The following is a 24,184-nucleotide window of genomic DNA, read 5'->3' on the forward strand; positions in this document are numbered from 1 at the left end:
ATTGTTTGAATTTGTTGCTGCAGATACGCTTTTCCTCATTAGTAAGAGAGATTCATTGATGCACAGCATAGCATACTTACAGGTGTATGAAAATCTAGAATTTATTTAATTTATGAAAAAATGAATGAACTGTTACACTTTAAACTTCATGTATACAAAAAAACTCAAATTTTATATTTAATTAACTCAATTATTACCACAGTTTTTAATAGATTGGGAAAATTTTAGAGTTTCATACACCTTTAACTATGTTCTGCGTGCCGTGAAAATTTCTTCGAAGACTCTCTTTTACTTTTGAAGAGAAGTGTACCTATAGCAACAAATGCAGCCAATAGTAAAGGAAAAAATGATGAAATTTCACATTAAAAAAATTATTTTGTTGTTGTTGTTGTTGCTGTTGTGGTCTTCAGTCCAGAGACTGGTTTGATGCAGCTCTCCATGCTACTCTATCCTGTGCAAACTTCTTCATCTCCCAGTACCTACTGCAACCTACATCCTTCTGAATCTGTTTAGTGTATTTACCTCTTGGTCTCCCTCTACAATTTTACCCTCCACGCTGCCATCTAATTCTAAATCCCTTGATATCTCAGAACATGTCCTACCAACCGATCCCTTTTTCTAGTCAAGTTGTGCCACAAGCTCCTCTTCTCTCCAATTATATTCAATACCTCCTCATTAGTTATGTGATCTGCCCATCTAATCTTCAGCATTCTTCTGTAGCACCACATTTCGAAAGCTTCTATTCTCTTCTTGTCTAAACTATTTATCGTTCACGTTTCACTTCCATACATGGCTACACTCCATACAAATACTTTCAGAAACGACTTCCTGACACTTAAATCTATACTCGATGTTAACAAATTTCTCTTCTTCAGAAAGGCTTTCCTTGCCATTGCCAGTCTACATTTTATATCCTCTCTACTTCGACCATCATTAGTTATTTTGCTCCCTAAATAGCAAAACACATTTACTGCTTTAAGCCTCTCATTTCCTAATCCAATTCCCGCAGCATCACCCGATTTAATTCGAATACATTCCATTGTCCTCGTTTTGCTTTTGTTGATGTTCATCTTATATCCTCCTTTCAAGACACTGTCCATTCCGTTCAGCTGCTCTTCCAGGTACTTTGCTGTCTCTGACGGAATTACAATGTCATCGGCGAACCTCAAAAGTTTTTATTTCTTCTCCATGGATTTTAATTCTTACTCTGAATCTTTCTTTTGTTTCCTTTACTGCTTCCTCAATATACAGATTGAATAACATTGGGGAGAGGCTACAACCCTGTCTCACTCCCTTCCCAACCATTGCTTCCCTTTCATGTGCCTCGACTCTTATAACTGCCATGTGGTTTCTGTACAAATTATAAATATCCTTTCGCTCCCTTTCCTGCCACCTTCTGAATTTGAAAGAGAGTATTCCAGTCAACATTGTCAAAAGCTTTCTCTAAGTCTACAAATGCTAGAAACGTATTTTGTTATGTTTTTGAAATTCCACTGCTATGAGTGCGAATCGTGATCCTTCCTGGTCATGTTGACAAAGTTTTATGAATTTATTTGTAAAGGTATAAACAGTGGAAATTAAAATGTCGTGTGGTGCTTCTCCTGCTCCAAGGCGGCCTGTCTGACGTCCTATCCTCCTTAAGATACCCATAGAGACCAAAACTGTTGCGAAAGTGCGTATGTGAGTAGTGGGAAAGTCTGGTCAACTGGTTCATGGGGTAGCAGACAGAGGAAACACGGCGACTCAGCGGAGCAACACGTTGTTGCAGTGGCCTACCCTGTGTCAGTAGTTTCAACTTCCCCGCTTCGTCTTGAAACTAATTAAGTTCCACTGCAGTATGGAAACCGTCTTACGGATAAAGGTTTGCATTATTCCCCATGCGGATGGGGGTACTACGAAGACAGAGAGACTTGCTGATCCCAAGAGAAAACATCAAAATCCATTTCACCTGATTACTGTTCTTCTCACTCAGTCAAAAACTGTGTAGCGTGGTCGGATAGCTTTGACCCTGGCTTCTTAGCATTCCGTAACTTTCCATTACACTTCTGCTTTTTTGGGGAAAATAGTGTCTTTGAAATTGGGGATAACTTGTAGGTCTCCTCTCTGTCGACCTGTATGACTATCTTGAGCCCATGCCAATGGCATTCGTTGGTGTATTATAGGATATCACAGGTCTACATTTGCGTAAACTCTTGGCATTTCAAGTGTTCTTATCACATTCTGCTGACAGGAATTGTATCGAGATTTCTCTCTTTTCAGATGATTTTTATTCCGCTACACAAGCGAACGATGTATCAAACACAGTTCATTATGCTGCATGATAAATTTTCTTGGCTTTAGAATACGCTTCAAACCTGTACCTCTCACATATATTTTCTTCGATGTGTGCCTTTCATACTCGATTCCACATTGAATACTCGCCCAAAAAGTTTAGGCTCTTGCTGGACATTGGATAAAAAAATCCCTGTCTCTTGTGCGGCGTGGACACATATACTCTTGTAGCCCATCCCTTAAATGTGCTGACGATGTGTACAAAGCGCTGAGATTTGAAACAGCACATGGGATCAGCGATGTAAGGCCTTAATTTGAGGTGGATAAAACTAGCCGTTACGTGTTGGGGCAAAGAAAATGAACTGAGTTAAATGCGGCCGTATTCTAGAACTCATCGTTAAATTTGTATTGTTCACATTGATTACGTCTCCTCCTATTCATCCTTCACTTGCAAATACACTTCTGGAATTTGCCACCAGGTACATTGTGACAATCTTGCAAACGTCATCTGGCAGCAGACACGGGTATTTGCGTAGATCCATCGGCAAAGCATGAGAAGTCACATCGTATAGATCTTCGATGTTGCTGCCATTAGGCCTGTGCACGACACAACATTCTTACTATAGTTTAAAGTCTTGCGAAGCTCCTTTACTACTGAGTAATCCCCCAGCGGCTCTACATACTATATTTGCGTAGACTGACTGTTGCTTGCACTGTGTCCCATTTCGCAGACGCTTCACTGATTTCAGTGTGTGTACAAAGCACTGAAGACCTCTTCGCGTAAAGAAGAGACGCACCTTTTCAAATAACCCTCTTTTCATTTGAAAAAAAAATTTAGAACATTTGATGTTCTATTACAGTTGAGTAATCTTTTCTGAACTGAAGTAGTTAGTGGGCTATTCAAAACGCTTGCCATTTGAAAATACATTTTATTCAACACAACATATAAAAGTTAGCAAAAATAGACATAATGTCTTATGGGATAACAGCAATCAGTGATTTTATAATGTTACTTAAAATCCGCCTTGATCGCAAATTTTTGTTTTATTCATATGACCGGTTTCGGTTCATTCAGAACCATCTTCAGATCTGATATTTCAGTTACAGGATTAACCCGTCCAAATCCAGCAACTTTCACATGCTACGTCACATATGTGAAAGTTGCTGGATTTGGACGGGTTACTCCTGTAACTGAAATATCAGATCTGAAGATGGTTCTGAATGAACCGAAACCGGTCATATGAATAAAACAAAAATTTGCAATCAAGACGGATTTTAAGTAACAATATAAAAGTTAATTACATCGCGTAATTGTAAACTGCAAAGAACATTTATATATCAACCATTTATTTGAAGTTCGGAGACAACACAAACAATCAAAGAGTTTACACTGCACATAAAATGTAGCAGAAGATTTGCTGTCCATATCGCTCCCTCTACCAAGCATCTACGATATTTGGTGTCGTAGCATACGCGACACCCAGAATGAGTTGTGACTGGAGGCTTACTCGGAAGTACAGGTTATGGTAGGGGAAGAATAGGTGTACTCGATATATCCACGTGGAATCACATGTAGGTGGTGTCTCAGTGGTGGCTGTTGTCCCTGAATCGGCGTGTCTTGGTGGGGTGAAGGCTGGCTTATGTTTGTCGATGTATATGACGGAAGAGACATTGACGTCAATGTCGAATGTTCTGTCGTGGAGTGTCAGTCTGTGTATGGGCCATTGTTCAGTGGTTAGAGTGGTTTCCGAAAGGCATCATGTCGAACGAAAACCTGTCTGCAGGAGTGTAAGTCATACAAAACGAATAGTGGCTGGATAGAATATTCTTTTGAAGCACCCGGACAGAGCTCGGGAATTCGTGAGTGTAGACGTTGTGCAAGGTCTGTGGCTCCAATAATATTGTTTGGCGTGTTATCAAAGAATCTCCAGGCAGTCGACGTGTTTGCCCATACCCTAACTCAGGCGGTGCCGCATTGAGGTCTTCTTTGAAAGCTATTTGGAGGCCTAGTAGGACAATGGGGAGGGTGTCAGTCCGATGCTCCGTGGATGGCATCTCAGTCAGGCATTAAATTGTAGATGGAGCTCTTCCACGAAACCGTTAGCAACAGTGTGATAGGCACAGATCCGAATTCGGTTGATGTCAAGCAATGTTGAAAGTGCTTAAAAAAAGGTAAGACGAATTGTTTGTCCTACGAGTAGCGGTACAGAGGCAAACTCTGACGCGAGCAATCAAATCACGAAAGAAGCTGCTGCTGTTGCATCCTTCGCTGGATAGGCTTCAGGTCAATGAAAGAAACCATCATTCGTTGTCAGGCAGTATTTATATCCTTCTGACGGTGGTAAAGGTCTAATAATAACGATGTGGACGTGTTCAGATTGTTGACTCGGGGGGGGGGGGGGGTTGAAAGTACCGACTTGAGTTGTAGCGCCCCGAGTTATTTTGTTGCGTTGATAAGCATTGCACTAGTGGGCAAATGCCTTGCAGTCCTTCTAGATATTTGGCCAAACAAATGCCTTTTCCTCTTGTCGTACATTAGCCCTTACTTCTGGATGAGAAAGACTGTGAAGAGAGAAAACTGTCTGCTTGTGGAAATCTGTTGTAGCAAATAGTCACACTAGTAACGTTGAAACGTCACAGTATAGCACTACGTTCGAGCATGATATCGGAATATATCGGCGCTATAAACATGATGATATTTCGAGGAATGCCTTCAGTCTGTTCTCTTTTTCCTTGGCGCTGCCAAGTGCTTTGAAGTCAAGTTCTTTCGCAACGGCTTCACTGAGATAATGCATCTAATGGCCCATTCTTCTCACCATCAACAGCTCGAATATCCGTAATTAACTGCGCAATGAAGTACAATACCGCAGCTGGCGCGGTGATGCCATGTCAGAAAGGCGAACGTGTATGGCTTATGATGTGCGGAAGAGTGAAATGTGTTGAGTGAATGCACTGACCTGTATTATATGTCTAGTTTGCTATTTCCGTTGCATATATCATTTTAATACTGACTAAGCTTTTTATACCTACCCTTTATATGGGCTCTTTAAGACGAGTCAATACAAGACGCCCCAGAAATGTTGAGATGAACTTCGATGGGCTGTAGAGGGTGTCTTGAGGAACAAACGGAGGATAGGGGCCTGCGTCCGGAAATGTCACCCAACGACGCTACAGAAGTTATAGGCGCCGGCTCCTGTCATTAAGCCACCCCTTCGGCAGCAAACGTGACTCCGTACGCTGACAGTGACGGACCGTTGGCGAAACGTCTCGCAATGTTGTTTGTTATTCTGTGGTCACGACCGACTACCACGATAGCCAGTGGAGAAGATGGAGCTAGTAGCTGCATAGAAAGGCCTTGTCTACTATGAATGCGATGCTTTGTTGCCTCAGTGGATGACGGTTTTGGACATGAGTTTCCATTCGCAGTTTATTTTTCTCCTGAAACCCTTTAAAACCTCCAACGTTTTTCGGTATACAGGAGTAAAATAAACTGCAGGTGGAAACTCTTGTCCGAAATCTTCACCCGCTAAGACACAGAGCATCGTACTCATAGGAGATGGTTCAAATGGCTCTGAGCACTATGGGACTTAACATCGGAGGTCCTCAGTGCCCTAGAACTTAGAACTACTTAAACCTAACTTACCTAAGGACATCACACACATACATGCCCGAGGCAGGATTCGAACCTGCGACCGTAGCGGTTGCGAAATTCCAGACTGAAGCGCCTAGAACCGCTCGGCCACAACGGCCGGCTCCAACTTCTCCAATGGCGATCAGTTGCGATCACTGAATAACAAAGATTGCGAGACGTTCCGCCTACGGTTCGTCAACGTACAAAGGCACGTTTGCTGCCGAAGAAGTGACCTAGTGGTAGGTGCTGGCGCCTAAGCCTTCGACGCTCTGTAAGTCGTTGGGTGACGTTTCCGGACCCGGTTCCTATCCTCAGTTTATTCCTCAAGACAGCTTCTACAACCTCTGGAAGTTTGTAGCAACATTTCTTGGACAGTCTGCATGTGATTACCGATATTAATGGTTTGCGTCATTCTCTTAGCACCTTTCGCCCACAGCCGGGTTGGGGATTTTCTCTGCCCGAAGACTGGGTGTTTGTGTTGCCCTCATCATTTCATCATCATCATCATCATTCATGACAGTGGCTAGATTGGACTGTGTAAAACTTTGACTATGTAAACATTGGGACTTTGAACGGGCGCTCATGACCGACAGTTGAGCGTCCCACAAACCAAACATCATCATCATCATCATCATCATCATCATGACCCTTCACCCATCGTCGATTTTTTTTTGTGTCTTCTGACTGGTTTGATTCGTCCTGCCATGAATTCCTCCATTGTGCCAAACTCTTCATCTCGGAGTAGCACTTGCAACCTACATCCTCAATTTCCTGATGTCTTAACGTATGTCTTATCATCCTGTCCCTTCTCATTGTCAGTGTTTTCCACACGTTCCTTTCCTCTTTGATTCAGTCCTTTCCTCTTCTTATCAGTCCACCTAATTTTCAGCATTCGTCTGTAGCATCACATCTCAAATTCTTCGATTCTGTTCTGTTCCAGTTTTCCCACAGAACATTATTGCTTAGTATTTAGGAACATTTTTATATATTATCCGTACCCCAGTTTTAGTTGAGCTTTTATCTTTTGTTTTCATCTTTTCATTGTTATGCGTTTGGCCACGTACGAACGTTTATTAGAGCATTATGTAAAAATCTGAAGTAAATCGGTCAAGAACTTTTCGAGATTTTTGGCAACTTTAAACAACGAGTTGTCTTTGTACATATAGTAGTACAGATGATTCCATGACGTTATTCCACAGTTGACAGACAAAATTGCAACCATATGTGCTGATTTTATTAATTATTATCAATTGATGTCATGATATTTCCAGAACGATCTTTTCATTCTGTTGAAGAGTTCTTATCAATTGCTGGCTGGATCGTTTGATTAAAATCAGTGTCTGCCTCTGCTGATTACTTGATTTCCGTACTCCCTAATAGAATGGGAGTAGGCAAGACAACAACCGGTAGCAAAAGCAGTTACAGAAGGTCGGTAAGTAATACCTCTCTTGCTCCGACTTTCAATAGTAAAATAGTTACGTCTTAGAGTAATGGCAGAGAATCAGCAGTTCTGATCAGTCGGTATGAGAGAACAAGAACCTTGTACGTGATTTTAGCCTGTAGGATTCCGATCAGGTCTCCGTCCCCTCGGGTGCTCTTTCTCTAAGCGGGAACGTCGCTCGGGATGTGTGCGGCACTAAACGGAGTTGCGTGTCCCCGCAGTCCTGTGGACTGTGCAGGCGCCAAGCTCACGTCGCCGCCATGGCGAATGAGAAGGTATGCCGCCTTTACTTGTCTCTAACACTACGCATCACTGAATTTGCTACTTGATGGAAAGAACGCGTGTGTTATGTAATATGGTGCGCTGATTCCGATTTTGCCATCAGAAATGTTGTGGGCGTGCGGATTTAAAGTTATAGCTAAAAGTCATTTGATATTAAAAGCCCTTACATTGGTTAATGTGTAGCCTCATCAAGGAGCCGTGTTTGATGTACGATTGTTTGAGTGAATGTGTACGTGTTTGTATTCTCAGTGTGACTCTGCTTTATGCCCCTGTGGAAAGATACGTGTACAGCAGTAAAATCAAACAGGCAGACTTGGACAAGTTCTGACTAGTCCGTGACAAGTTTTAACTTGTCCGCGAGCTACAGCTTGCAGGTAGGTTTCAGCATGTTTTATAAAACTAGTTCCCGTGCAGTTTTTCTTGGTAGTCCACCAGTCTGATTCAGAGGTGACTGGAGAATAGTTCGTGCCAGCGTAGCTCTGTGTTTTGTTATCAACAGTCGCAGTAACATGCATCGAAGTGATTTCGTATAAGACGATTCAGTAACTCAGTATAAGGTGATTCAGTCAACGATAGGTGAATAGACGCTCTTGTCTGATTTGTCCGACTGCTTTTGCTACATTTGTGGCAAATATACAATATTTGACCAGCACAAGAACATGAGTAGAAGGCTACCTATAGCTTACAAACATTACTCCGGATGTGAAATCGGAGATCAAACAGAACTCTGGCTCCTCATCTCTGTTGCACTGTCTGTTACTCCGGCCTAGCCTAGCGATTAAACGGCAAGCGAAATCGAATGCCTTATGCTGTTCCCATGATTTGGCGGGAGCAGAAATGTCACCACTCGGATTGCTATTTCTGCTTGACCAACGTATTCAGTTACAGCAAAAAGAAGTCAGAAATCGTGTATCCAGAATGTCAGTCTGCACTAAAGCCTGTGGCGCATTGTACAGATTACAGATTACCAATTCCTCCTTCATACAATGCAATGACTAACGAAGAAGGTGATACTAAAGGCAATGACAATCACGCTGGAGCTATGGAATACACGAGTGATACCGACAATGACATTAAAGAGCCATATGTAAGCAGCCAAGCCGAACTGGACGATCTGGTTGGCGATTTGTCCCTGTTGAAAGAAAAGTCTGAACTGTTGAGTTGCAAGAGTGTAGGAGTGGAACTTATTCGAGAAAGTGCTACAGTTACGCATTTTCGAGATTGCCACATGAAATTCGCAGCATGATATGCTGTTGAACGCTGAGTTTGATTCTGTCGTGACGTCATAGGACTCATAAAGGAACTAGATAACAAATACCTAGCAGAAGAGTGGAAACTTTTTATTGACTGTAGCTCAAGCAGTCTCGAAGCTGCAGGACTACAGAATGGCAACCGGAAACCATCAATTGCTCATGCTGTGGGAATGAAGGAAACCTACGATTCAATGAACACCCTCTTGATGCTGCTGAAGTACTATGAGGTTAATTGGAATGTTTGCGGCGAGCTGAAGATTGTAGCCCCTCTGTTAGAAATGCAGATTGGGTTTACAAAACGCATGTCTTTTTTTGCCTGTGGGATACTCGCGATGACAAGAATCACTACAAAGTGAAACATTGGTCACCCACAAATTCACCTGTAGTCGAACAATACAACATTCAACTTTTATCTCTTGTAGATCGTAATAAGGTTTACCTATCTCCAGTCCATATGAAACAGGGTATTATGAAACAGCTTGTTGCAGCGACGGATAAAACAAACCGTGGTTCTCAGTACCTAAAAGGCAAGTTTGGAAATACGAAAACTGACGCAAAATCGAAAGCAGGAGTCTTCGTTGGACCAGAAATTCGAAAGTTGATTCGAGATCCACATTTCAGATTGGAGCTCATGGAACGAGAACTAGCAGCTTGGGACGCATTTGTGCTTGTAGTGCACAACTTTCTTGGGAACCACAGAGCAGACAACTATGCAGAAATTGTGGGCAACTTGCTAACAGCCCTCCAGCACTGCTGTTGCCGTAAGTCACTAAAGATGCATTTCTTGCATTTGCATCTCACCTCCTTTCCGTCAAATATGGGATTCGTGAGTGACGATCACGGTGAACGATTCGACCGGGAGATGTCCAACATGGAAGCAAGATATCAAGGACGCTTCAGTCCGAACATGCTGGGGTATTAGTGTTGGTTTTTCCAGAGAGCAACAGGAGATGTTCACAGGCGGAAATCAAGAAGCTCTACACACTTTTAAACCAAGCCATTGACAATCTTAATGTAATTAAGGGTCCCTGACTCATTTCAGAGGTAAATAAATATTTGTAATTCACTTTTTGATTATAATATTTATTGTTTTCATTCAAAAGTACTCATATTAATTTCTCTAAAATTTTTTACATTCGCAATTCAACGTACTTAATAACATTATCCTTGATAACCTTTGCACGCACATAACTTCCCCCCCCCCCCCCCCCCTCCATGAACCATGGACCTTGCCGTTGGTGGGGAGGCTTGCGTGCCTCAGCGATACAGATAGCCGTACCGTAGGTGCAACCACAACGGAGGGGTATCTGTTTAGAGGCCAGACAAACGCGTGATTCCTGGAGAGGGGCAGCAGCCTTTTCAGTAGTTGCAGGGGCAACAGTCTCGATGATTGACTGATCTGGCCCTGTAACACTAACCAAAACGGCCTTGCTGTGCTGGCACTGCGAACAGTTGAAAGCCAGGGGAAACTACAGCCGTAATTTTTCCCGAGGGCATGCAGCTTTACTGTATGGTTAATGATGATGGCGTCCTCTTGGGTAAAACACTCCGGAGGTAAAATAGTTCCCCATTCGGATCTCCGGGCGGGGACTACTCAAGAGGACGTCGATATCAGGATAAAGAAAACTGGCGTTCTACGGATCGGAGCGTGGAATGTCAGATCCCTTAATCGGGCAGGTAGGTTAGAAAATTTAAAAAGGGAAATGGATAGGTTAAAGTTAGATATAGTGGGAATTAGTGAAGTTCGGTGGCAGGAGGAACAAGACTTTTGGTCAGGCGAATACAGGGTTATAAATACAAAGTCAAATAGGGGTAATGCAGGAGTAGGTTTAATAGTGAATAAAAAATAGGAATGCGGGTAAACTACTACAAACAGCATAGTGAACGCATTATTGTGGCCAAGATAGACAAGAAGCCCACGCTTACTACAGTAGTACAAGTTTATATGCCAACTAGCTCTGCAGACGACGAAGAAATTGAAGAAATGTATGATGAAATAAAAGAAATTATTCAGATAGTGAAGGGAGACGAAAATTTAATAGTCATGGGTGACTGGAATTCGGTAGTAGGAAAATGGAGAGAAGAAAACGTAGTAGGTGAAAATGGATTGGGAGTAAGAAATGAAAGAGGAAGCCGCCTGGTAGAATTTTGCACAGAGCACAACTTGGTTCAAGAATCATAAAAGAAGGTTGTATACATGGAAGAATCCTGGAGATACTAGAAGGTATCAGATAGATTATATAATGGTAAGACAGAGATTTAGGAACCAGGTTTTAAATTGTAAGACAGTTCCAGGGGCAGATGTGGAGTCTGACCACAATCTATTTGTTATGAACTGTAGATTGAAACTGAAGAAACTGCAAAAAGGTGGGAATTTAAGGAGATGGGACCTGGATAAACTGAAAGAACCAGAGGCTGTACAGAGTTTCAGGAAGAGCATAAGGGAACAATTGACAGGAATGGGGGAAAGAAAAACAGTAGAAGACGAATGGGTAGCTTTGAGGGATGAAATAGTGAAGGCAGCAGAAGATCAAATAGGTAAAAAGACGAGGGCTAGTAGAAACCATTGGGTAACAGAAGAAATATTGAATTTAATTGATGAAAGGAGAAAATATAAAAATGCAGTAAATGAAGCAGGCAAAAAGGAAACATTTGTGGCAGTGAGCTCGTGTCGCGGTGGTGGCTGTAGGAAACGCGACAGCGGATCTGGCGGCGCGCGTGTTTGAAAGTGCGGCCAACTGGATAACGGTCGATATCGCAGGGTCCACGGCTTCGTGGGGTGTGCGCCACACTCGAAACCTACCATCAGCTCTTACCACTGAAACTCATCTGACTAGGTCATGGTTTTCCAGCAGCATAGGGTCCAGCCGATATGGTCATGAAGCCATCGGTCGTCAGCTCCCATAGCCCATTAACACTAAATTTCGCTGCACTGTTCTAATGGATAAGTTCATCGTACGTCCCACATTGATTTCTGCGGTTATTTAAGGCAGTGTTGCTTGTCTGTTATCACCGACAACTGTATGCAAACGCCGCTGCTCTCGGTCGTTAAATGAAGACTGCCGGCCACTGAGTTGACCGTGGTGAGAAGTAATGCCTGAAATCTGGAATTCTCGACGCACTCTTGACGCTGCAGATCTCAGAATATTGAATTCCCTAACGGTTTCCGAAATGGGAAGCCCCATGCGCTAGTTCCAACTACCATTCCGCGTTCAGAGTTTGTTCAAATGGTTCAAATGGCTCTGAGCACTATGGGACATAAATTCTGTGGTCATCAGTCCCCTAGAACTTAGAACTACTTAAACCTAACTAACCTAAGGACATCACACACACCCATGCCCGAGGCAGGATTCGAACCTGCGACTGTAGCGGTCGCGCGATTCCAGACAGTAGCGTCTAGAACCGCTCGGCCACCCCGGCCGGCCCAGAGTCTGTTAATTCCTGCCGTGTGCCGTAGTCACGTTGGAAACCTTTTTAAATGAATCAGCTTAGTACGAATGAGAGCTCCGCCTATGCAGTGCCCCTGTGTACACAATACGACCGTCGTCTGTATATGTCGATACCGCTATCCCAAGACTTTTGTCTTCTCAGTATATGTACTGGAGCGAAGGAAGAAACCAACTTCTTTCGGAAGGACTGGAGTACGTAGGAGGAAAACACAACAGTCATGTTCACCTTAGAGTAACAAAAAAACCAATAAGAGTCTTGTATTCGATTTACTTTGATTTGGTAAACCAATCAGAGCTGATTTTTTTTTTGGTTTAATAACGTATACAGGTTTCTTTTAGTGCTCCTAATGATGTGCATTGTAAGTACAGGTACTACGATATAAGAAAAGCCTAATTTTTCTCATTGTGGTACAAGTATGAGTGACTGCAGAATCCTCAGTAGAACAAAATAAATTTCCTGATGATATACATAGCGAAAGAGACCTAGTATTGTGTGGGTAACTGGTAGTGATGACTCTGCAGCATAAAACAAACAGCTCCACAAGCACACAGTCGAAAAAAGTAAAAAAAAATATTGTTGTAAGTATGAGCCTGATTGTTGTATCCATTCAATAAGTGGTTTAGTTAAAAGATCTTGGTTTCTAAGTCACGTAATAATATTTAGTACTAAGCACTATGTTAGATATTTCCCATTATCTTTGTCCATCATATGTCTTCTGGGAATATTAGGTGCTTTATCTCTCGTATATGCAAATTAACATTATTAATACATATTTTTACTTTGTTAGTGGAAACATGGCTATATTCTCTGCAAAAAACGTCATAATATCGGTCAAAGTACGTCGTTCAAGAACGTGAGGTTGGACGATTGCTTCACTGTACTCTCGTTCCCTATAATTAAAAACAACATAATCGACTCCCTTAAACAATGACTGCCATTTTGCCACAGCACCATACAATATTTCACTGTCTCCTCCTCATACACCGTGTAATTGCATACTTCCTGGCGTGTCGCAAAAGCAGTCGGGCGCCGACACCACACAGTAACACACCGCTGTCGGGTTGGTTGCTAGTCAGCCCCTGCTTATTACGTCACGTTCCGGCCCCGCCATTTGCAGCGCGACCTGCAGAGGACCTTTGTGTACACCGGACCAAACCATAGAGGTCGTTCCTGCCACGAACCTTTTGCTGCATTCGCCAGTGATACGTGCAGCCAATCAGGAGGAAGTGTACCTCCGCCGCGCGGGCATTTAGGACCGCGCCCGCTCCAATTACAGCAGTTACGATGCAGCTAGCCAAGGCAAGTTTGCTCCAGATCTAGCGCCAGCTCGGCTGCATGCCGCCTTCACCTCGGCAATGTGCTAGCGGGCCTATTGGTATTCTATGTGAAGATGGTATCTGTCCGAAAGAACAGATAGCATCGGTGACCATGCAGCTCTCTTAGAATGGAATGATAATTAAATCAAGACCCTAAGCTGTCGACAGGCGTTGACATACATTAACGGGGACAGTTGAAAATGTGTGCCCTGACCGGGACTCGAACCCGGGATCTCCTGCTTAATTGGCAGACGCTCTATCTATCTGAGCCACCGAGGGCACAGAGGATAGTGCGACTGTAGGGATTTATCCCTTGCACTTTCCCCGTGAGACCCACATTCCAAGCTTAATGTCCACACACCACATTCGTAGTGCCCCTGCCCATTACACTCATTAATCAAGGCAGACAATCTTAACGAGTCCCGTAAGAATTCGGGCAATGCGTGTGCATCCAGCACAGAAGAAGAAGGTCAATGGCCCGTTACCTTTAACTATATGAAGATGCATACGCATTGCCAGATCTCTTACGGGACTCGGTAAGTTTGTCTGCGGCGAGTAATGAGTGTAATGGGCAGGGGCACTGCGAATGTAGTGTGTGGACATTAAGTTGGGAATATGGGTGTCACGGAGAGCCAGCAAGAGATAGATCCCTGCAGTCGCACTACCCTCTGTGTCCTCGTTGGCCCAGATGAATAGAGCGTCTGCCCTGTAAGCAGGAGTTTCCGGGTTCGAGTCCCGGCCGGGGCACACATTTTCAAATGTCCCCGTTGATGTGTGTCTACGGCTGTCGACAGCCTAGGGTCTTGATTTAATTATTATTTTATTGGCATTCTGTCAAAATCATTTGGAAAGACTAGAAACTGTAACTCGTACAGGTCGTAACTTACATGTTAGTCTGTTCCAATGTGCTCCGCTCAAGAAGAGCGAGGACTTAAACAGTTGGTAGTCAAAGTAGTGGAGAACGAACTCTGACTGTAGAAGCTTTCATTGTGTTGATTCCTGAACCAAGACTTGTATTCCCAGTACTTGCGTTTAGTAGTGCACTTGTTTTCCTGTTAGGAAAAGATACAAAGTTTGTTACTTGTTTGTGACGGTCAACGGAGATCATTTGCTTTGAATTCATTGTGCTCTGAAATATAGAGGATGAACGACGTGCTTGTGTGTTTCCTGCGGAAGTGTTAAAGTACCGGACACTTCATTTCCAATACAAGGCACCAATACGCCGCTCCTTACGATTCGTCCGACAACGTCATGCGAACATCTGAATTCGACGGCGATGAAACATCGTCCACCGACGCATCGTATTCGACCTGTACGAATGGACAGTATTTAATGTGAAACTTCCTGGCAGATTAAAACTGTGTGCCCGACCGAGACTCGAACTCGGGACCTTTCTTTCAGGAGTGCTAGTTCTGCAAGGTTCGCAGGAGAGCTTCTGTAAAGTTTGGAAGGTAGGAGACGAGGTACTGGCAGAAGTAAAGCTGTGAGTACCGGACGTGAGTCGTGCTTCGGTAGCTCAGATGGTAGAGCACTTGCCCGCGAAAGGCAAAGGTCCCGAGTTCGAGTCTCGGTCGGGCACACAGTTTTAATCTGCCAGGAAGTTTCATATCAGCGCACACTCCGCTGCAGAGTTAAAATCTCATTCTGGAAACATCCCCCAGGCTGTGGCTAAGCCATGTCTCCGCATATCCTTTCTTTCAGGAGTGCTAGTTCTGCAAGGTTCGCAGGAGAGCTTCTGTAAAGTTTGGAAGGTAGGAGACGAGGTACTGGCAGAAGTAAAGCTGTGAGTACCGGACGTGAGTCGTGCTTCGGTAGCTCAGATGGTAGAGCACTTGCCCGCGAAAGGCAAAGGTCCCGAGTTCGAGTCTCGGTCGGGCACACAGTTTTAATCTGCCAGGAAGTTTCATATCAGCGCACACTCCGCTGCAGAGTGAAAATCTCATTCTGGAAACATCCCCCAGGCTGTGGCTAAGCCATGTCTCCGCATATCCTTTCTTTCAGGAGTGCTAGTTCTGCAAGGTTCGCAGGAGAGCTTCTGTAAAGTTTGGAAGGTAGGAGACGAGGTACTGGCAGAAGTAAAGCTGTGAGTACCGGACGTGAGTCGTGCTTCGGTAGCTCAGATGGTAGAGCACTTGCCCGCGAAAGGCAAAGGTCCCGAGTTCGAGTCTCGGTCGGGCACACAGTTTTAATCTGCCAGGAAGTTTCATATCAGCGCACACTCCGCTGCAGAGTGAAAATCTCATTCTGGAAACATCCCCTAGGCTGTGGCTAAGCCATGTCTCGGCATATCCTTTCTTTCAGGAGTGCTAGTTCTGCAAGGTTCGCAGGAGAGCTTCTGTAAAGTTTGGAAGGTAGGAGACGAGGTACTGGCAGAAGTAAAGCTGTGAGTACCGGACGTGAGTCGTGCTTCGGTAGCTCAGATGGTAGAGCACTTGCCCGCGAAAGGCAAAGGTCCCGAGTTCGAGTCTCGGTCGGGCACACAGTTTTAATCTGCCAGGAAGTTTCATATCAGCGCACACTCCGCTGCAGAGTGAAAATCTCATTCTGGAAACATCCCCCAGGCTGTGGCTAAGCCATGTCTCCGCATATCCTTTCTTTCAGGAGTGCTAGTTCTGCAAGGTTCGCAGGAGAGCTTCTGTAAAGTTTGGAAGGTAGGAGACGAGGTACTGGCAGAAGTAAAGCTGTGAGTACCGGACGTGAGTCGTGCTTCGGTAGCTCAGATGGTAGAGCACTTGCCCGCGAAAGGCAAAGGTCCCGAGTTCGAGTCTCGGTCGGGCACAAAGTTTTAATCTGCCAGGAAGTTTCATATCAGCGCACACTCCGCTGCAGAGTGAAAATCTCATTCTGGAAACATCCCCCAGGCTGTGGCTAAGCCATGTCTCCGCATATCCTTTCTTTCAGGAGTGCTAGTTCTGCAAGGTTCGCAGGAGAGCTTCTGTAAAGTTTGGAAGGTAGGAGACGAGGTACTGGCAGAAGTAAAGCTGTGAGTACCGGACGTGAGTCGTGCTTCGGTAGCTCAGATGGTAGAGCACTTGCCCGCGAAAGGCAAAGGTCCCGAGTTCGAGTCTCGGTCGGGCACACAGTTTTAATCTGCCAGGAAGTTTCATATCAGCGCACACTCCGCTGCAGAGTGAAAATCTCATTCTGGAGTATTTAATGTGATCGTCTGCTTCCACGGTGAATAATCGACTAACCACGCCGTTCATCATTAATACTGAATTCATTGGAAACAAATATTACAAGACCTCTGTGTACAGTAGTCAACAGCTGAACGCTTTATGACATTTATGGTGCCGGACCTGCTTTCAACAATCCTTTACGCTATATAGGAATATGGCTGCCGATTAACCCAGTCGAATTCTTCGAATAAAATAACTACATGTATCTTAGATTGGTACCCACACAAATCCAAAGTCGCAAGAAAATAGTATGCACACGACATCCTTTCGTCCTACAAGCTTTTCAGTTAAAGTGGATTTAGGTGGATTTACCAATACTGGTACAACCAAACAAGTATAGTTGCCGCATACGAAAGGTGTGATCCAAAAGCTCGCATTATACCAAGACACGACTTCAGTAGTCCAACAGGAATCTGGTAGATTAACGCTTATGGTAGGTTAACGCTTCTTCCGCATCAACGCTGACAATAATCGTTTTCACTCCTAACTTTTCCACCACTGTCGCAACGCATATCACTGCCATTAACGCTTTCATTAAATGAGATTAACGTTTCACCTTGACTGTTGATGTTATTACTACCGATCTGGCGGTTCAAACTTGGATTTTGATGGAAAAATATTCACCGAATCTTTTAGTTTTAACGGCAACTTCCTTGTTTCGTTCAACAGCGCGTTTCTTATTTTGTGCTCCACTCCACGCCACTCAATGTGTTCGAGAGAGTACTTTAAAAATAAAATAGTGGCTAACAGGCACAATGGCGGAGACTGACAAGCAAAGCTGCTTCAGCTTTAAGACTAATCGATGCGACTCATAACTACACAGCAGTTGCGAGCAGCAACATGAAGAGTGGCTCTCCAACTAAACTTAGCAATGAACCAGACGGTACGCTAGTGACAGTACTGCTGGCTGCTGGTCTTCTGTCTGTGTATTCAAAGTACATTCACTTTTTTTATTTCAACCGAATCTACCGGAAATACAAGGGCCAATCGAGGTCTCTAAGGCTGGATGAGCATGGCCTATAGGGATATCTGGTTTTTACTCTTACTAAAAAAAGTCAAAGTTAGTCCCATATCCATAAAATGACCGTCGGATGCAAAAGTAGTGATCACGCATTACTGTCGTGGACAGTCCTTACAGAGTTGGTTTGTCATTTCCTTCTTCCAGATTTTATGTAGGTGAGTTATGTGTTTATGTTGATCGGAGACTGTGTTGAGTACTTGTGTTATGTTTGTGTTTTTATGGTTGTTGTGGGTTACAGGGAGGGAGGAAATGCCCGACAAAGCGAACCGTCCCTCGGTCGTAGCGGGAACTAACCTGATCACGTGACTACGTGCCACGCAGTTATATTCAAAATTTTACCTCACAGTGCAAGTACGGAAAGTGATAAGAGAAACTGCCTTCTCGGGAAACTGAGACAGGCGAGCTGTTCACGTCAGTAAGTTTATTGGTGATGAGATGGAGGAAGGAGTGACAGTGCCGATTGAAAAGGGGACGGAACGTGCAAGAAAGGTGTTAGAGTCAATTGTGTGCAAATTACGGAAGAAGAGGCACCATGTTGAGCAGAAAGGGATTCAGGAAATCTCCAAAGAAGAAGACCCAAAGAACACCCAATAAATATCCCACTGCCGAACGAATAAACGCATTTTTTAGGCAGAAATTTCTGCGATTCTGTGAACAATAAAAGGCTGTACCAACCTGGAGAAACCTTCACAGCATGTGCCGTACACAACTGGACTTCAGGTCTTCAAGAAAACTCCAGGATAAACTGATCTGTCTATGGAGGTTAGGTTTTACAAGGTGCCAGAAAAATCGAAACATCACGTTCGCGAATGGGAAGAGATACACTCGCTTACAAAGAAGCCAAACACCCAGAAGTCATTGTCGGATGAAAATTTAACTTCGTGCACATACACACCATAAACAGTTATGTAAATGATTAGAGTTTCAATTTTTTGTGATTCGTAGGACGGCCACGAGAGTGCATTGGTACTGTTAGTGTTTATCGCTGTTACCAGGTATATGAGAGATATATAAGAGATGTGTACAGCGTCAGATGTGAAAGACACGGAGATGCCGAGTAATCGTGTGAGACAGCTTTAACAGCACCTGATAGTATTTAAAAGGGGCATCGTTGTGGATCTCCATTTGCATTTTGGTCGAGGCGTCGAACATCCAGACTCGTGGGGCATTCGGATGTGCAGTGGCCAATGCCGGACTGCATGCGATCGTGGCGGTAGGCCTACTCGTTGCCAAGGTTTGGTGGACCATTTCGGACCACCGAAAGGGAGATTCGCCGTGTTCTGTACCAAGCACATCTGCACCGGTTATCCGAGAACAAATAATGGTCTCCCTGCAACATTCTGAGTCACCTCACACCATTGATCGCAGAGTAGCAGCAACTGGAGTTGGGAATCTCCGTCCCATGCGTAGGGAGCCGTTAACACATCACAAATGGCGGGTTTGGAGTGGCGCCGTGCCTTGGGAACATAGCCTCATGATGAATGGTATTGCATTGTGTTCAGCGATGATCACGGTTCTGCAGAACACCGGATGACGATCGACAGTCACCCCGTTTACATGGGGCTCCCAAAATCGGATTTCGTAAACAGATTTTGCTATACCGTTCTGGGTGGTCACGTAAACACTTCAAAATCGATTCTGGAAATCCGCTTCTAGTTGCCGGTTTTCCAATTCGGCAGTCGATTGTCGCTCCCATGTAAACACAACCAGCTTTGAAACGTGCTTGAGCTATCAGGTTTCTCTTGTTTTTAAAAATTTCTGCCTAATATGACTGGAGTGGCTTTTTGCACAGTGAAAGATAAGGAGAAATATTAGACTGAAGCTTTTTTCACCTCATGTAGTTGAAGAGAAATAGCTATTGTGCCGACACAATTAGAAATTATAACAGCTGTTTTCCAGGCGCCATATTTAACCGGGCTAGCAGACTGTAACATGTAAACACGACAGTGAAAAACGGTTTCCCAAATTCGGGTTTTGTCTTTCTGAAGATGTGTCGGTTGTATATGTAGTGAGTGAGTGAGGCGGCGACCTGGGGGAAGGTCCCAGTCTTACAGTGCGTCGGAAGGCACAGCGGTGTTACTCATGGTGTGGGAAGCCATAGGGTATGACTTCAGATCACAGCTGGTAATGACTGAAGGCAGTCTGACGCCACAACGGTGTGTCACGGACATCCTGCGTCCTTATGTGTTGCCTTTCGTGCGACAGTGCCGTGGTGCAATTTTTCTACAAGAAATGCTCGTCTGTACATGGTACGGGTCCCTATGAAATTTTTGCGAGATGTTAAGGGACTGCCGAGGTCAGCAACATCCCCGGAACTGTCTCCGACAGAACACCTGTGAGGGCAGTTCTTACGTCAATTCCGTGTCAGTGCCAGTTTTACTTATTGCTTATTTAACATGACCAGTTTAGGATCTTAAGGCCCTCTCTTACGACAGACCAGGAGCAACACATACACAAAAAGTTACACAACAATCTGAGTAACTGTAATTTGCATATTAATAAAAACAAAAATTGACAATAATTGTTATAATAAGAACAATAACACTAATAATGATTATAAAATAATGCAGGAATTAAGAATGATGTTAATTAGTTGCTACATAACAAACCGATGTTTCGCGGGAAGTAAATAAGTGCTCCGCGAAAAACGATTAATAACATGGCGTTATTTTTCGAAATTTTTTCTAATTGTTCAAAATTTTATTATGATGACTGTGTTATTAGGTATGAATTTGAACTGAAGTAATCACAGAATAAAACAAATTTTCCTCATTTTTATTAATTTTATTAACCTTCAAAATAAACAAGGTGTTCCCTCAAAGTATTAAGATTCTCAAAGTGCTGTCAGTGAGCAAACTCTGAAGGATGAAGCAGGCCGTGGCCCAGACGGGTAACACCTGAGTCGTGCACGGAAGCCGCTCAACATCCACAACAGACTGCCCAACCCTCCTCTTCTCCCCCCTCATTCGCGCCAGTGAGACTGTGCGTAAGTAGTAAAAGGGAAAGCTGAAATTTTCACGTCGTGGTAGAGAAATAGCATTGATATTAATGACATATTGTTTTTGTTGCATTGGTCAGTGTTAAGCAATAAATCTGGTCACGTACTATCTTAAATCGAGGAGAAATTTTGTTTAGGAGGTTTTTTTAAAGCAATAGGGTTACTGAACGTGTCTTTCAAATGGATAAATAGAAATACCATGCCAACACAAAATTCATTTCTTTGCAAGATTATCGCTAATAGAAATTCACCCAACGTTTTTAACATCTATGAAACAGGAAACTGAATTCAAAGGCGTCCAAATTTCTCTTTAAACTGATTCATGTGGAGGAGGTTACAATCACAGATGTGGCACTGGGAAATAGCTGACGCTGTAAGCAAATCAGACGAAAGAGTATGGTACATTTTACATGAATAAGCATGTACTAGAATGATTTGTGCAAGATCAGTGCCGCATATGTTGAATTCGTACCGAAATTTTGTTCTCAGCAATGTATTAACGCTTCTAAAACGTTTAAAGAACGCCGTATTCATCAAGTTAAGTTTCTGATTGAACAAAATTATTAAAAAAATATTGCGTGCAGTTGGATCACACTGATAATTAAAAGTTACAATTCATATGAATCTAACATATGTAATGCGTAATGTAGATAACAGAACGTCATCAATAAGAAAATATTAGTTGTGGGGGCTCTATTATAATCACAACAAATAAAAGATAATGTAGAATCACAACTATGGTAGTCATATGTCGCCGCTCGCAAAATGTGCACATTGGGGTTCACTACATACCATGCCTATTATAGCATCTATATTTCACTCGTATAAAATTAGTAACACCCTTGGGGATGGTCTGTAATGACCTCTACAATTTGTGACTGACACTATTACACCTGTCATGTCGTATGATATGTTATCGATGGTCACGGTCGTAACAGAGATCCAAATGATGTTTTTATTAGTGAAGACAGAATATTATCTGTGTTAAGTATAGTGTGTTGAGATTTTATCTGATTTTGACTTTAAGGGTTAAATAATTATGCAGAATTAACTAACATTCATGCATTATAAAACTACTATAATGCTCTTACCTGTCAGTAAAACTTCGTTGAGGTAACGTCTGCTGATAGAGTATATACACTGCAACAAAAATTTAGTACTAATAATATATTTATACAACAAAATAAAAATTATTAATTATACTTTTGATAAACAATTTTCTTCTTAATGTCTTATTTCCTTAAGACTTTGCATCGTATGTAAGATGTTACACGATTTTGAATGAAAGACATTTATTTAATGTTGCACAAAATGAAAAATGAATCAGACGTACATGCTTTGATATGTGTAATCGTAAAATAATTCGCAAGTCTATAGCAACATCACAGAAAGTTACTTAACTATTCTGCAGCCGCAAGTCTATAGCAACATCACAGAAAGTTACTTAAGTATTCTGCAGCGGACGATATACACTAATGGAAATGGAAAATTTTATACCATGAACAGCTTAACCAAACGCTGGTAAACTCCTGCTCCAGTATTTCAATGCTTGTGGGATATGTTGATTAAAATTTTAAATTTATGCGTGTTTATTTTCAGTACATAAAGAAGTTTGTCCTACAGATGAAGAATGATGGGAATGCATGATGGCTATTGGGCTTCTCAGGTAGAGATCCACCATTCAGCATGGTCTTAGAGAGAATCGCTCGTACGAAACTCAGCTTGCCCTTTTCTCACATGATATACTACGAACCATGGATGAAGGCCAACAGTCAGATTGCATTTTTGTAGATTTCCGGAAAGCGTTTGACACGGTGCCCCATTGCAGACTGTTAAAGAAGGTACGAGCATATGGAAAAGATTCACAGATATATGAGTGTCTCGAAGATTTCTTAAGTTGTAGAACTCAGAATGCTGTCCTCGATGGCGAGTGTTCATCAGAGACAAGGATATCGTCAGGAGTGCTCTAGGGAAGTGTGGTAGAATCGCTGTTATTCTCTGTATACATAAATGATTTCGTGGAGAGGGTGGGCAGCAATCGGCAGCTGTTTGCTGATGATGCTGTGGTGCGCGGTAAGGTGTCGAAGTTGAGTGATGTAGGAGGATACAAGCTGACTTAGACAAAATTTATAGGAGGTGTGATGAATGGCAGCTTGCTCAAACTGTAGAAAAATGTAAATTAATGTGGATGAACAGGAAAAACAAACCCTTAATGTTCGGATACGGCATTAGTAGTGTCCCGCTTCACACAATCATGCCGTTTAAATATCCGGGCGTAAAACTGCAAAGCGAAATTAAATGGAACAAGCATATGAGGATTGTGGTAGGGGAGGCTAATGGCCGACTTCGGTTTATTGGGAGGATTTTGTGAAAGTGTGGTTCATCTGTAAAGGAGGCCGCATATAGGATGTAATGCGACCTATTCTTGAGTACTGCTTGAGTGTTTGGGATCCGCACCAGATCGGATCAGAGGAAGACATCGAAGCAATTCAGAGGCGGGCTGCTATATTTGTTACTGGCAGGTTTGAATGAAAGGCAAGTGTTACGGCGATGCTTCAGGAACTCAAATGGGAATCCCTGGATGGAAGACGACTTTCTTTTCGAGGAACACTACTGAGAAAATCTAGAGAACCGGCATTTGAAGATGACTGCAGAATGATTCTCTTGCCTCCAACATACAGGTCGCATAAGAACTACGAAGATGAGGAGGTATACGTATAGACAGTCGTTTTTCCCTCGCTGTATTTGCGAGTGGAACAAGAAAAGAAATGACTAGATGGATTGCTGAGTGTCGATGTAGACGTAGATTGCAACACAGGATGTCCAGCTCACGTACACAATCATCCTAACACCATCTTTCGGAATTATTGGCATGAGGGTCATGGGATTGTCATACCGAGAGGTCACACAGACAATTGGCTCTAATGTAATGGATACATATCTCATGACAACAATGTGGCAACAAGAGTAGGCAGGAAAATATGGCAAGATTGTTCGAATGGCTCTGATGAACAGATGGATAACAGCTGAAATCCGTGCAGAGGTGACATGCACAGTGTCACCACGAACCGCAGGCAGTAAACTGCTGGAAGCTGGGTTGAAATCTCTATGTGATATGCATCGCTGATGCTATACTACATGCAACAAAGTCATGCATGTTGTAGAACTAGCGTCAAATGGAACGCTATGTAGAATGCCGGAGTGTTGAGCGATAATTCTCGCTCTAGTTTGTAGCAGTCAGATCGACGGCAAAGACTCCGTAGATGGCCTGGTGAGTCGTCACAGGAAGTAGCAGTTCCCGATTTCCCTACTTCTTTAACTCCTGGAATTGTGCCGTAGGAA

The 24,184-nt window shown here is 43.2% G+C and overlaps 1 protein-coding gene and 1 non-coding gene across 2 annotated transcripts in view; both read right to left on the bottom strand.

Moving 5' to 3' along the window:
* The window catches only part of LOC124795346 (kynurenine 3-monooxygenase-like), a 180,318-nt gene that overhangs the window by 64,199 nt on the left and 91,935 nt on the right, over positions 1-24,184 (bottom strand). The window contains exon 4 of the mRNA XM_047259336.1: positions 21,934-21,982. Within this exon, the coding sequence (XP_047115292.1) occupies positions 21,934-21,982 (49 nt within the window). The remainder of the gene's footprint in view (positions 1-21,933; positions 21,983-24,184) is intronic.
* Trnan-auu lies at positions 13,850-13,924 on the bottom strand. The gene has a single exon. It is a non-coding gene; the product is annotated as a tRNA-Asn (tRNA).

Source organism: Schistocerca piceifrons, chromosome 4 (genome assembly GCF_021461385.2).
Source record: "Schistocerca piceifrons isolate TAMUIC-IGC-003096 chromosome 4, iqSchPice1.1, whole genome shotgun sequence".
NCBI lineage: Eukaryota > Metazoa > Arthropoda > Insecta > Orthoptera > Acrididae > Schistocerca > Schistocerca piceifrons.